General features: G+C 49.2%; 1 protein-coding gene across 26 annotated transcripts in view; it reads right to left on the minus strand.

Moving 5' to 3' along the window:
- macf1a (microtubule actin crosslinking factor 1a) overlaps nucleotides 1-15,120 on the minus strand; it is a 172,815-nt gene that overhangs the window by 19,617 nt on the left and 138,078 nt on the right. For 22 of the 26 annotated variants that reach the window (XM_054745425.2, XM_015974126.3, XM_054745416.2 and 19 more), the window contains 8 exons: nucleotides 5,380-5,541; nucleotides 5,131-5,301; nucleotides 4,600-4,766; nucleotides 4,346-4,505; nucleotides 2,871-3,197; nucleotides 2,570-2,654; nucleotides 2,152-2,378; nucleotides 49-255 (listed from right to left, as the gene is read on the minus strand). In XM_054745425.2, the coding sequence (XP_054601400.1) occupies nucleotides 49-255; nucleotides 2,152-2,378; nucleotides 2,570-2,654; nucleotides 2,871-3,197; nucleotides 4,346-4,505; nucleotides 4,600-4,766; nucleotides 5,131-5,301; nucleotides 5,380-5,541 (1,506 nt within the window). The remainder of the gene's footprint in view (nucleotides 1-48; nucleotides 256-2,151; nucleotides 2,379-2,569; nucleotides 2,655-2,870; nucleotides 3,198-4,345; nucleotides 4,506-4,599; nucleotides 4,767-5,130; nucleotides 5,302-5,379; nucleotides 5,542-15,120) is intronic. The other 4 variants (XM_054745424.2, XM_015974124.3, XM_070547282.1 and 1 more) reach the window with 1 other exon arrangement.

Raw genomic sequence — 15,120 nt, forward strand, 5'->3', positions numbered from 1 at the left:
CTTCTGAACACCACAGAACCTCCCCGGTGTTGGATCCGAGTGCAGTACCTGCTGTGACCTCTGGATGGCAGCCTGCACCAGCTGAACCCGCTGAGTGATGGTCTCGTCAGCCTGTCGGTACCGCTGGTTGGAGTCAGCCACAAGCCGGTCCAGACCTTCTCGGGCTCGCCACGGTACCAGGTCCAGCAGGGCGCTGCCCACCTCGTTCACCGTGTCCAGAACCAGACGCTTCTCCGCCGAGACTTTCTTCAGCTCCTGCAGAAAAAACCAGCTGGTTTGTGTGACGACCCCAAACGCGCCTGTTTTCTGATCACGTCTGTTTTCTGTTCACGCCTGTTTTCTGTTCTCGCCTGTTTTCTGTTCACGCCTGTTTTCTGTTCACGTCTGTTTTCTGTTCACGTCTGTTTTCTGTTCACGCCTGTTTTCTGTTCTCATCTGTTTTCTGTTCTCGCCTGTTTTCTGTTCTCGCCTGTTTTCTGTTCACGCCTGTTTTCTGTTCACGCCTGTTTTCTGTTCTCGCCTGTTTTCTGTTCACGCCTGTTTTCTGTTCACGTCTGTTTTCTGTTCACGTCTGTTTTCTGTTCACGCCTGTTTTCTGTTCATGCCTGTTTTCTGTTCACGTCTGTTTTCTGTTCACGTCTGTTTTCTGTTCACGCCTGTTTTCTGTTCACGCCTGTTTTCTGTTCTCATCTGTTTTCTGTTCTCGCCTGTTTTCTGTTCACGCCTGTTTTCTGTTCTCGCCTGTTTTCTGTTCACGCCTGTTTTCTGTTCACGCCTGTTTTCTGTTCACGCCTGTTTTCTGTTCACGCCTGTTTTCTGTTCACGCCTGTTTTCTGTTCACGCCTGTTTTCTGTTCACATCTGTTTTCTGTTCTCATCTGTTTTCTGTTCTCGCCTGTTTTCTGTTCACGCCTGTTTTCTGTTCACGCCTGTTTTCTGTTCACGCCTGTTTTCTGTTCTCGCCTGTTTTCTGTTCACGCCTGTTTTCTGTTCACGCCTGTTTTCTGTTCACGCCTGTTTTCTGTTCACGCCTGTTTTCTGTTCTCGCCTGTTTTCTGTTCACGTCTGTTTTCTGTTCACGTCTGTTTTCTGTTCACGTCTGTTTTCTGTTCACGTCTGTTTTCTGTTCACATCTGTTTTCTGTTCACATCTGTTTTCTGTTCACATCTGTTTTCTGTTCACATCTGTTTTCTGTTCTCGCCTGTTTTCTGTTCACGCCTGTTTTCTGTTCACGCCTGTTTTCTGTTCTCGCCTGTTTTCTGTTCACGCCTGTTTTCTGTTCACGCCTGTTTTCTGTTCACATCTGTTTTCTGTTCACGCCTGTTTTCTGTTCACATCTGTTTTCTGTTCTCGCCTGTTTTCTGTTCTCGCCTGTTTTCTGTTCACGCCTGTTTTCTGTTCTCGCCTGTTTTCTGTTCAGGCCTGTTTTCTGTTCTCGCCTGTTTTCTGTTCTCGCCTGTTTTCTGTTCACATCTGTTTTCTGTTCACGTCTGTTTTCTGTTCACATCTGTTTTCTGTTCACGTCTGTTTTCTGTTCACGCCTGTTTTCTGTTCACATCTGTTTTCTGTTCTCGCCTGTTTTCTGTTCTCGCCTGTTTTCTGTTCTCGCCTGTTTTCTGTTCACGCCTGTTTTCTGTTCTCGCCTGTTTTCTGTTCACGCCTGTTTTCTGTTCACGCCTGTTTTCTGTTCACATCTGTTTTCTGTTCACGCCTGTTTTCTGTTCACATCTGTTTTCTGTTCTCGCCTGTTTTCTGTTCTCGCCTGTTTTCTGTTCTCGCCTGTTTTCTGTTCACGCCTGTTTTCTGTTCACGCCTGTTTTCTGTTCACGCCTGTTTTCTGTTCACGTCTGTTTTTTGCTCACGCCTGTTTTCTGTTCACGTCTGTTTTCTGTTCACGTCTGTTTTCTGTTCACATCTGAAAATGTCACTGGAGAATCAGAACGTCATCATTTCAACAGCTTTTCTAAAACGCTACAGCGCTCCAGGAATAACCAGCGTTTCCCCGGAAACGTGTCTGTGGGCGGGTTGGTGCTGGAAGGACCCAAACTGTCGTCAAACACGAAGATTTTTTAAGAGCTGAAACTATCGGAGCGCTTCTAAAATAAATGATGGAACCAGAAATCATCCATTCTCCTGATTCAGCTCCTCCCACCTTCTGTCTCTCCTGGTAGGCCGGTGAGGCATCAGGCTCCACGTTGTTGAGCTCCGCCTCCACGCCGTCCAGCCACTGGTTGAGGTCTTCGTGTGCGCTGGCGAATCGAGTGGCGAGCTGCAGCGTCTGCTCCAGCGTCCGGAGCGCCTTGCTGCTGCCGGCCGTCATCTCCGCGTAACGAGACTTGATCCCGTCCAGCTTCTCCTGGATCAGCAGCACCTCCTCACCTGCAGGAGGAGGAGACGACGGGTCCTCCGTTAACCCAGAGCTTTACTAAACTCCTGTCATTTGGTCAAACGCGTGGATCTTCAGCTCATCGTGCAGAGGATGGACAGAAACACTTTTGCTGTCGCTACACTTCCGTAGCGGAGGCGGCCATGTTTTTATAAAACGCGTTGATGCACCAGGAGAAACCCACCTGTGGTCTGTTTGAGCAGAGCTTGGCCGTTCTTGATGGCCTGGTCCACGGTTTTCTTCCTGCTCACGATTTCTTCATTCAGAGCCTGAGAGGAAAGTAAACAAAAACAAAATAAGTAAATAAAATTGTTGTTCTTTGAGCGGGAGTTCCGCCAAACAGCAGCTTCAAACAAACTTAAACATTAAAGCTAATCTTTGTTCAATTTAAAGCTTTACTTCACAATAAAAGTTTGTTTCCTGTTTACAAGCTGCTCGTGTCTCCATGGTGAACCTGTGGGGTTGCCGTGACGACAAAGCCGTACCAGAGTGTGCTTGTGCTGCTCGGCCAGCAGCTCGGGTCGGTAGCTCTGAACCGAGACCTGATCCAGCCTCTGAGCCACCTCCGCCAGCCAGTTCAGCACCTCCACCTCCTCCTCCCCAAACAGCTGGGCGTTGGCCAGGGCCTGCTCCAGCAGCCCCGCCCGCCGCGAGCACCAATCAGAGAGCTCCGAGTGACCCGACCTCACAGCCCCCACGCGCTCACGCAGCCAATCCCGATCGGCCGTGCAGCTGAGCGGGAACAGCGACTGGCTGAGGGACTCGAGGTGGTCCACCTCGACCTCTCGGGAGGAGACGTCATCTTGGAGCGCCTGAGAAGTGTGTGTGTGTGTGTGTGTGTGTGTGTGTGTGTGTGTGTGTGTGTGAGAGAGAGATATCAAAGGAAGTGGAAAAAGCAAACAAACAAAAAAACAGATGGGATGAAAACTCAAACCAACGACATGCAGATGAGAAATCATAAATCAAAAGAAGCTGAAACATTAAGATGATTTAAATGAAGCAACTTAAACCAACAGAACAGTGGTGTGTGTGAGTGTGTGTGAGTGTGAGTGTGAGTGTGAGTGTGTGTGTGTGTGTGTGTGTGTGTGTGTGTGTGTGTGTGTGTGTGTGTGTGTGTGTGTGTGTGTGCTTATACTGAGCCAGGATTCTCTGGAGGTTTCTTCCTGTTAAAAGGGAGTTTTCCTCTCCACTGTCGCTGCATGCTTGCTTAGTATGAGGATTGCTGTAAAGACTATGACACTAGTCAGTGACTCGATGCGACCTGCTGGGTTCCTTATATAGGAAACTTTTTACTGATTGGCGTTATGACCTGTACTGGAACGTTTACTGTGTGGAGGTCCTTGAGACGACTCGTCGTGATTTGGCGCTTTATAAATAAACTTGAATCGAACTGAATTGAAACTTGAATTAAATCTGACATCTGATTGGTCGGAACACGAACCAGTCATCGTTAGCTGGAGCGTTTAAGTCCAGCGAGACAACCCAACAGCCTGGTGAGACGCGTCTTAAACATCATCACCACTTCCTGTCGCTGAGCCCGGATCTTCTCCGCCTCCGCCGCCACCGGAGGCACCGCCCCCTCCAGAAGCCCGGAGCGAGGCGTTTCTGAAACATCCGATCAGGAGGAACATTCGAGGGCCGGGATGAAACCAAGCAGCTCAACTAACATGGAAACACTTCTCCTCCGTAGGCAGCAGAGACAGGAGGACGTTCCAAACCACCTACAGTCACGCACCGGCAGAAGGGACGAGTGGGCGGACTGAAATCCTCAGATCTGATTGGTCAGAACTGATTTCTGTGGTTAAAACCAGCAAACCTTTTTAACAGAGCGAAGAAATCAGACCTTTAGGGACAATAAATCCGTAATAATTCATAACTCAGACCAGGGACCGCTGATCCGAGCCCATCGCGTGCTTCCTTTGGGCCCGGCGGGACTGCAGCAGGTCCAGCAGAACGGTACCTTGTGTTTGACGATCTGCTGGGTGATTTTGGCGGTCTGGGTTCCCATGGGCTCGGCGGAGCTCAGGCGTCTCTCGGTGGTGCTCAGCCACTCCCCCAGCGGCTCCAGGGCTTCGTGGAACTGAAGAGCCAGAACCTGCAGCTCCTCCAGCTGTCTCTGTCTGAAACGGGTCGGAGACCAAGGACAGATGAAGGACGAGGACTCAAAAACCGGCTTTGTCCTCCGTCTCAACGCTCCCGGCAGTCCTGCTTTACCTGGAGCTGGCCTTGCCCAGCAGATCCGACCACCTCTCGGACAGATTCTGGAGCTGGATCCGGATCTTCTCCCGGTCCTGAGAGTCTGCTGTGGCGGCGATCCGCTCTCCTTCCGCTCGGATCATCTCTACGGTCGGCCTGCGGTCGTCTAACAGCCTCTGCAGCAGCTGGAGCACAAAGAAGAAGGATTATCCACGGCGAACAGGTGGGACTTGGGAGGGACCGGATTAATGCCGAGTCGCGCTGGTGACTCAGCAGAAACATCTTCCTTCAGGCGACTCGTTTCCTCTGCTTTAAACACGGCGACGTAACGAATCAGCTGATTCGGCTCTAACCAAAACAGGAATCGGTTCCAGACGTGAACACCGGAACCGGCAGCTTAAACAGGACATTCAGAGGAGAGAGTTTCTTCCTGGAGTAAAACGGACCGTTTGTTCCGATAATCTTTAAACATTTAAGTAAATGTAATCCTAATCTGGCCGTTTTATCCCCATCACTAAATCTGACCCACAAAAAGAACAGCAGCACTACCTTCTGCTCCTGGATCTGCGCCTTCACAACGCGGTACTCGGCTGAAGGAGGCTTCTGATTGGCTACCAGCTCCTCCGTGTCACTCAGCCAGCTGAGCAGAGGCTCCAGAGCGTCCTGAAACTTCCCACAATGCAACAGGGCCTCCTGGAGCTGGGCGATCCGCTCGGCAACCTGAGGGCAGAAGCATGAGATGAGAACCGGGCCGAACCGCTCCAGGGAGGACAGAACTCCGGGGTTTTAGAGGCAGACCCGTTTGTTGAGCGAGTTCCATCGGAGGTTGGTGGTCTCCAGGTCGTGCTCCAGCGCCTGGGTGTCCGTGTGCTTGGCGGCGCTCTGGATCAGACCCTGACCCACGGCGTTGACGTGCTGCAGCCTCGGCTGGATGACGTCCACCTGCTCCCGTTCCACAGCCTGAGGGGGGGAGAGGGTTAATGAGTCTGGACCTCTGAAGCATCGGGGGGCGGAGCTAATCTGTAATTCTGCAATAAAACCAGGAAGCAAACAAAGATACAAAAAACACTGATTCTAGGTGGTTCTACTGATTCTATTAGGACCCTGCTGACCCGATTAGTTAGCTAAGAGTTTGTTTACATCAATAACAGCTGGTGTTGTTTACAAACAAGCCTCAGTCAGCTGGGAAAGAAAAACGGACTGTTCTGATTCACAGGGAGACCACCAGGGTTAGAGTCAGATTCCTGCTCTGGATGCCCGTGATAAACGAACATCCCCTCTCCTCCTTCGTAGAGACTCCAGGAGTCCGAGTCTTTCGAGTCTGCCTACGTTACGCGACCCCAACCCAAAAGTCTCAGTATTAAACAGCTCGTTTACAAAAAAGCAACAGAAACAGATTAAATGTGAAGTACTGGACGGGAATTATTATGAACCGGAATATAAAAATAACAGGATGTGAGGAAGAGGAGTGGGAAGGGAAGTGGGAGGGGCGGAACGACAACGGGGAGACGGGGGATTATTGGGACTAGACGTTTAGATGAGTGAGCGGCTGGAAAAGGCTGAACACACACACACACACACACACACACACACACACACACAAGCAGCCGTCTGACTCGGAACAAACTTCACGTCTGTCTGAAAGCGTCAGAAACAAAAAGGTTCAGTTTGACCTCCGAGCAGAAACATCGGCCCTGACCTGGGAGTAATCAGAGTAACGATGACTCAGCAGATGTAATAGTAATAATAAATAAAAGCTGACTAAAGAGACAAAAGCAGCAGAACAGGACTGACTACATCATTTCCTGTTGTGAAAAAACAAAAGAATTCAGACGAGTTTCCAAACCAAAAACTAGATTATTTTCTAACCGGTTTAAACTCCTTTAAACCAAAGTTGTGTCATCAATAATTCATCAAAGCCACAAAACAAGTCCCACAACTTCCATTCCATCCCACCGGAGCAGGTTTCCACCTCTGTGACTGGTTGTGGGGTAAATTCCCGTTGAGTGACCCAGCGGGCGGGGGGGGGGGGGGGTGTTCCTGCCAGGCTCCTACGGCACACGAGCACCGGACTGTGGCGAAGCCAAGGCCTGCGGGAGAACGTCCAGAGAAAAATCCCAGCGGAGGAATGTGGGAGCTGAGGTTTGGAAGCAAGAGGAAAACTGCCGTAGGAGAGGAGCACGAGCTGATGTCATCCACAGGAAAACAGGATCAAACATGCATCAGTGTGACCCCTAAACCCAGCTGGGTGCTGATGCTGGTTCTCCAGGAAAACCAGTTTGGGACATTTTATCAGATCAAACGTTAACATCCTGATGTCTACCAAAAGAAAACACAAACAACAGTTAATAGCAGAGGTTATTTTTGTAATAATAGCAGGAAAGTCAACAGAAATGTTACAGCTGATGCCAGTGGCTCATTAGGGCCATGCATGGCAGTGGGGTTGCCATGGTAAGCCTTTCCCAGCGTCTTAGGGCATCAGAGACGAGCCATCGGTTCTATGGCGGTGAGACGCAGCAGGTGGGAGAAAGCTAGAATACCAACATTATGATTTATAAACCATAAAAACTACGTTTGCAGGTTTCGTGGGTATGAAGTACATCTGAACTGATCTGCAGTTCCTGTCACCCGTTTCAACTGGGAGGTCCACCTGAGCCAAAGGGTTCCAAAGGGGCGGGGCTATATCACCTGTTGTTGTTTAGGTTGTTTGTTCTAAAGTTGCAGCAGAAAATAAACTAAAACCGTAAAAGAGAAGCTAAACGTTCGTGTTTTAGAGGGAAGTTGTACACCTGTTACTCAGGTGTTCGAGACGCGTTTATCCACTTCCTGTTGGACCGAAGCGCCTCTGAGCCTCAGAGTGTGTGCACGTGTGTGTGTGTGAGCGTGTGTGTGTGAGCGTGTGTGTGTGTGTGTGTGTGTACATGTGTGTGTGTGTGAGCGTGTGTGTGTACATTAGTGTATGTGGTGTGTACATGAGTGTGTGTGGTGTGTACATGCGTGTATGTGGTGTGTACATGAGTGTGTGTGGTGTGTACATGCGTGTATGTGGTGTGTACATGCGTGTGTGTGTGTGTGTGTGTACATGAGTGTGTGTACATGCGTGTGTGTGTGTGTACACGAGTGTGTGTACATGCGTGTGTGTGTGTACATGAGTGTGTGTACATTAGTGTGAGTGTGCATGTGTGTGTGTGCACGTGTGTGTGTGTGTGCGCGTGTGTGCGTGGCGATAACTATCAGCTGTTCTGTAGGATCCAGAGTGAACGAGTAGTTTGTGTGTATTTTGGTCCGTTTGGAGGCCGCCGGGTCACGGCGATGGGCGTCGCAGCTGCCTGGAACAGGAAGTCTGTCGGCCAGAACAACAATGACTGCAGCCCTGACCCGCTCCACCCTCCGCTCTATCCTGATGTTTGTGTGTTTAAGATACGAGGGAACGCAGCAGGAAAATAAATCAAGCGCACCCATCCGACAGACGCGCTATCTGGGACATATAGAAACGTTCAGCAGCTGATTCCCTGTCTCTCTGCCCGTTTCCCGTCTCACTCTTCCTGTTGAATGAACCACAGCTCTGGAAAAAGTCCCACATACTTGTCATTCTTCCCACCTCGGCCTGCGAAAACGCACACACACACACACACACACACACACACACACGCACACACACACACGCACGCACACACACTCCACGATGAGCTCACCCAACCACAATCCTCCCCTCCACCTTTCCTACTTCCTTCTGCTGTTCCCTCGTTCCTCCGGCTCCATCTGGACCACAAACCCGCTCCGTTTCCTCGCTTCAGCCACAGTTCTGGAGGAAGCCCGACCGGTCCGACTAACTGAGTGAATAATTATTCTTCAGCTTTTATCAACTAAACAAGAATAAAGATGGACTGAATCATCCTTTAGATTTAAAATCTCTTCACCAAACAAACAAAAGCAGATAAAATGAACCAGATGTCGTCTTTAACCACAGAAAGAAAATAAAACTAACTAAAAAATTCCCCAAACATGGAAAATTTGCATGAAAAATGTTTAATTTTCTCATTAATATGACAGTAATTTTATTATTACAGCCGGGCTTACGTACGTTTCTTATTCATGAAACGAACCACCTTCTGTCTTCATGGAGGTTCTGGATTATCTGTAATAGCTAAACATCACTATTAATAATCCGGGATTATTAAAGCAAACCAGGAAGCAGCTGTTATCAAACTAATGGAGAAAAGCAGAATAAAGTTAACCCAGGTGCAGGAGTGAAGCACAGATTGGATCCAAAAGACCAGAACCAGAACTACAAGCTTCTGCATCTTGATGGAAGCGTTTCTCCTGGCAGCCAGTAACAGCTCTGCCCCGTCCTTCCACTCATCCTCCTGTTCCTGCCTCCGTCTCTTCCTGTCTTTTCCTCTCTCGCTCCTTTCTCTTTCGCTGGAACAGGGACAGGAGGAGAGGAACCCACTTCCAAATGAAGCCCGCCAGGCTTTGTTCTGATGACGCGGGATAAGAGATTCATGAATCCCGTCTGAAAGCTCCGCCCACATCAGCAAACAGAAACAAATCTCATGCAAACATCAGCGGCGCTGGACTACCCTTTTGTTGTCCGACCCGCGGAGGTCTCTCCCCCTCTGGTCTGGGCTTCAGGAGCTTTGCTGCCCTGCTGACATCCCGGATGATTCCGAACCGGAATGATCAGAAGTTCTGCTGCTTGTCGTTTTGCTTCAGAAATGGAAAACAAAGCTTCCCGATTTCAGGAAACTCTTAAAGAGCAAGTCGCCCCCAAATCAACATTTTTTTCTGATAAACTATATAAATGCGTGTCTGATCGTGCTGCAGACACGTGTCGTCAGTAGTTTAGCACTTTAGTGCATTTTAGTTGAAATTTAAATGTTCTGCCTAGAACTGTCAGGTAAAAACTCTGCACTGCATTTGAATTTAAATCTGCCATCGCTATTGGCTAAGAGGTACCCTTGAACGTTAGCTGGTACCATATGATGTCACAATGTCGTTGTGAGCCTGTGTGTGTGTTTGTTAGCGGCTCCGCCCTCTCGGTCTGCTAGGCAACAGCATTTGTTGCATTTTTCAAACAGGAAGTGGGGGTTGAGTAATACTCTGGTAGGGGGTGACTTGCTCTTTAAAAAAAAGAATATTTGGGGCATTTAGAAGTTTGCTTCTGTTACAATTTTATAAATAATTCATAAAAAGCTCAAAGGGAACAGCTTCATGAACAGCCTCTGTTTGGAGACATGGAGCTATGTGGACTGATGGGCTAGCAGCTAGTCTGAGGGAAGACCAACGTAGGCATTAGTCTATTGGCCTGGAGGGCGTAGGCTTTATTTCTCTGAACTGAGGCTGTTCAGGAAGCCATCTATAACAACTAGGAGCATTTACGACATTTAGACACTGAAACAACTCTTTTTAGGGCCCGTTGGTCCGGAGCGCCGGCCGCTCTCAACGGGAAAAAACCTAAAATGTAGTTTAGGAGGTTTTTAGGGACTGTGCTGCTGCTGCAGCCTCCCGTCCACCTGAGCGGTGCAGACCACGTCTGCCTGTTGGACCTCCGTGAGCTCAGAGCTCTGTGCTAATCCAAAGACCTTCTGCTGGTTCCCTCCTGCCAGCGAAGCTCTCGTGCTGAACTACAAGGTGCTTCCTGGAGAAAACATCCCGTTCCTTCCCGCAGACTTCCTGCATCGAACGTCACAACTCTTCTTTTGTTTTTCTAAACTCTGGGTCCCCTTTAAACCACTTTCGTTAGTAAACCGGTGCGTTTGTCCGATCCGACGTTTTTAATTAGCCTCGGGAGACGAGAACAGAACATAAAAATGTAAAAGTTTAGTGAATAGGAATTAGAGCGGCAGCAGAACCCAGCTTATCTGCTATCAGTTTACTTTCCCCAAACACCTCAGCTCTGTTTGTGTGATGTGTTCCCACCTCCCCTCCCCCTCGCAGGGTTTATTTCTCACCTCCTTATCGCTGCAACAAAACCACTAAAGCAGGGGGGGTCGACCGAGGACGAAGAGTTTCTGAGCGCAGGGATGAGGACGATCACTGAGATGCTGCTGTTTTCCTCTGGAGACGCTTCAGTAGGACCTGGATGACAGCCTTAGCTAGAGGCTAACATCAGAGTTGGGTTTTTGATGAACAAAACTAAATAATCAGGCTGAAAATGGATTCTATCACACAGAAATATCGATGCTACATGGTTCGTGCATCACATCCATCCTCCAGGTACCCGGGTCAGAGAGGCCCGGACTTCCCTCTCCTCAGCCACCTGGGCCAGCTCCTCCAGGGCTCATCTGTCACATGTTACAGTAGATCATTGTGCTTTTTACTCCATGGGACCTTCAGTTAGTTAAATTCACCTTGATGGAGGGTCAGTTAAGGAACAACCTTTCAAATCTGATCCATTCCACCTTAAATAGCACGAGTCTGACCAGCTAAAGGCAACAGAGCTCTCATAAAACAGACGCTGGACTTTAAAACCTCTTTTGTAGCTTTTGTGTATTTTATCATATCAAACTTTATATTGTAGCTTATCTGGGTTAAGGTGGAGTCTGAGTTAAGGTGGATGTGACGTCTGATCACATTAAACCAAAGCCAGAGACGCCACAGCGGCAGACGCCCGCTGATTAACACTTGTAAAGCAGCCTGACGGGAAAATATAACGCGATTAAAGAGAAATGGAACCAGACAGGAAACAAGTCACTTCTGTCAGTGTAGCTGCGGCTACCGTAGCTCATCACCGCCAGAGTGTGAATGGATGAATGACTTGTGTAAGGAGCTTTGGAGTCCTGACTCAGAAAGGCGCTACAATCAATTATATATAAATAAATAAATATATAAATAAAGCTATAGAAGATGTGTGTAGGTATATTCATGTGTGTATGTTTGTGTATGTGTATATGTAGTGGATACGTGTGTATGTGTATATGTATGTGTATAGATGAAGTATGTGCGACCATATATAATGTATACATGTACGAATAGGTAAATGTGCAAAAATCCTTTTGCTTTTTGAATTATTATTACTATTAATTTTCTCTTTCTTCTTTACAAATTGAACTGAAGTTAGCTAACCAGTCGAGCGATTACTTTGTATAGGCTAATTAATAATTATTGTTATTTCAGTGTAAAAATGTCGTTTTAGTTAAAAAGGGGCAGAAAACATAAGTTTTATTCTTTCTGTTCCCTTTTCATTTTCTTGGTTTTAGAAAGCTCATTTTATTTGTTAGTATTGTTTTTTTTTATTTTAATAATAAATGAAATAAATAATTTAAAAAAAATATCAGGTTGTTTTTCGCACTGTGAGAACTACAGATGCACCGATCCAGCCGATACCAGTTCACCTTAAATAACTTAAACAGAGTTCAAATATGTTTCAAACGTCTAGTTGCCAAAACGTCCAGATGGAGGATCCGTACAGGAAATGCTAAAACACGACTCTCTGTCCACAACATAAACAACCAAACGAGCTCGAACCCAAGAGCACACCCGGTGTAGCCACCTATGAGTAAGGACCCCCCCCTATTAGCTCTGATGGGGGGGGGGGGTGTTGACGAGCAGCCAATCATGGCGTCTATCCCCCCGTGTATTTTCCATGCTGTCTGCATCAGCCTTCAGCTAGTAACCCAGTTCTTTGTTGCACGTGTTCACAACCAGACCCGATTGGTTCCGTGTCTTTTCTGATCTGAGATTTCTGAAAATAATGAAAATCAAAGGTTTCAAAATAAAAGCATACCTCAGACTGAGCCTCTGGATCAGAACTCTGTAACTCCGACGATTGATTCTCCTCCTTGGCGCTCTGTTCTGAGAGGTGGCCTGTGGAACAGACGGCCCCCATGTGGGGCCCGTCCCCCTGGGGCCCACATGCTCGTCCCTGGTTGGTTTCTGGTAGACTGAACAGGCTCTGCAGCAGGCCCGGTTCCAGTTGGTCCCAGATCTGGTCGCTGGATGTGACAAGAGGAAAGTCCAGAGCGGAACTATCCGACTCCCAGTCACTATCACCCATCATAGAGCCCAGGACAAAGTCAACCCCGTCCACCCCAGACTGGGTCCCTTCAGAGTACGAGTCCAGATCCAGCTCCTGAGTGTCGCCACAGGTGGAGCCTGATGGGCCCAGGTGAGGGCGTTCAGGTGCAGCCATGTAAACAAAGCTGTCAGGAGAAAGGATGGATCCGTCCTCCGCCTCCTCCTCTGGGCCATGGCAGCAGGGGGGCTTCAGGACGGGACTGGGAGGAACGGAGTCCTCTAGAGGAGACGGGGGACAGTCAGCGGGGTGCTGAGGAGGCACCGACACAGCCAGGTAAACAAAACTATCCGACGTCACAAACACATCCGAGTCTTTGGAATCCAGACCTGCTCCACAGGAGTCGGATTCAGGCGGGCTGAGGACACCCCGGTCTGGTTTAGGGGTGCTAGCTAACACGTCTGTGTCTGAACTGGGGACTTGTTCTGGCTCGTATAATCCTGAAGCCGAGACAAACGAAGGCCCTTCTGTGTCAGAAAATACTTTTAGGCTGGAATTTAAAGAGACCAGCTCTTCTTCACAGGAAGTCAGAGCATCCTGCGACTCGCTTTCTGTTCCAGCCGTGTGCTGAAACTCATCCGTCACAACTCCTTCACCAAGGTCCAAACTTGGCTCAGATTGGTCACAAACATCCCACTCTGTTCCCGACTCCCCTTCCTCCTCTCCTCCTTCGATTTTCTCCTCCACCTCCTCAGCGTACGGGTTCAGCGGGCTTCCAGAGTCCTCTCCTTCATGCTCCGAAAGAGCTCCGCTATCCAGGTCTGCTTCAGTCTGAGGAAGTTTCTCCAGTCCACCGTCTGCTGGAGTGATGCTGCTGCATCCGGTTCTGTCCAGCTGGGATATTTGGACCCCGCTGGAGCCGGACTCCAGAGGTATACCCAGAGCAGAGTCTGTTGGACAACTGGACTCCTCCTCCTCTGCCTTTGTCTGATCTCCGTGGTGGAAATCAGATTCCTCGTCGATGAAACCATGTTCATTTTCATGATCTTTCAGGTCACGGACGATTTCTTCAGGCGGATTTAAATCTGCGCTTTCTAGAGTTTTCACAAAGTCAAAATGAACACTTTCAACATCGGACGAATAAACTGCATCTACAGGAAGAGTTTCTTCATAATCCCTGGGGGAGTTTGATTTGATATTTTCCTCCTCCTCTTCCTCCTCCTCCTCTAAACAAGGAAGAGCGTATGGATCACAGAGAGGTTCAGGGTCAACACTCATCTCCACTCCCTCCTCTCCCTCCTCACACTGCCTCTCCAGCTCCAGGAAAAGGTCATCAGACTCAGCATCTGAGCTGGGACCGGGTGAGGAGCTGGGGCCTCCAAAACCTGTGGGCGGAGTCAGCAGGGGCCAGTGTCCAGACGAGCCAGTTAAGTCCCACCCCTCTGACTCCAGTGTCTCCCGGTCCCAGGACTGGTCAGTGATCTCCCTGTTCTCTAGTTTAAGAACCGCCTCCCACTCCCTTTCCTCTCTCAGAGTTCGCTCCTCCTCGGCTAAATCCCGTTTTCTTTTCCACGCTTCTTCCTCGGTCATCTCCCTGCGTTCAGTATGCTCCTCCTCTTCTAGCTCCTCGAGGATCCTGCGCTCATCATCCTCAAATTTTAGTTCTGATGCTGTGCGTTCTCTCAGCTCGCTCCACCCCAGAAGACCATCTACGTCTCCCTCGTGGCTGACACATGGGGACAAAGGAAGACCACCATAGACCAGCTCCTCCGCTTCCTTCAGGAAGGGAGACGGAGGGTCTAAAAGATAAACAGACTCTTCTTCTGTGTTGTTATCCTCCCCCAACAAGGGAGGCAATGGGGGGAGGACGGGGAAGTTGTGTTTCAGGCCGACCTGAGCCCTTTTTCCCGTCGTTATGCCCCGAGGCCAGGTGCGAGCCTTGGTCGGGGGGCAGAAGACAGGTTTTGGTGGGATGAGCGGGGTGTTGTCCCCCTGGTCCTGGTCCAAAAGAGGAGAGTCCCTCTCTGAATCAGAGGTCTTTATGGCATCAAAGGCATCTTCTGAGATGTGCCTGAATGCAGCTTTAGAGGAGCTTGCAGTCCGTCTGTGCTCCTCCCTATTGGCATCCATCCGCGGATGCTTGGAGGGACCAGGCTGTGGAGCATTCCCAGACACTCTGGATGCTGGAGTCTGTCCGACAGCAGGTACTGGTTCCTTCAAAGGAAGCAGAACCACAGGAGTCTGTTTTTGTTGCTTCTGCAGTAAAGGATGAACCTGCTTCTGCCTGCTGAGAGGATGCTGCAGAGGGCTGACTGTAGGTGTCAAAGCTGGCGAGGTGGAGACGGGAGGTGTATGGGGTGCCGACGACAGGGGGGAGGGAGTGTGAGGAGGTATGGAAGGAGTCGAGGATGTGGGAGTGGATGGGGGGAGTTGAGAGGGAATGGACTGCAGGGGAATAAGAGGCATCCCTGCTCCCGAAGAACGCTTCTCTGATCCGTCAACGGATGACAACTCGAGTCTTTCTGCAAATTCTGGAAAACTCTGAGGCATGAAAGCTTTCCAGGATCTCCGGTTTGGATTAT

The sequence above is a fragment of the Nothobranchius furzeri genome, chromosome 19 (genome assembly GCF_043380555.1).
Source record: "Nothobranchius furzeri strain GRZ-AD chromosome 19, NfurGRZ-RIMD1, whole genome shotgun sequence".
In the NCBI taxonomy this organism is placed as follows: Eukaryota; Metazoa; Chordata; class Actinopteri; order Cyprinodontiformes; family Nothobranchiidae; genus Nothobranchius; species Nothobranchius furzeri.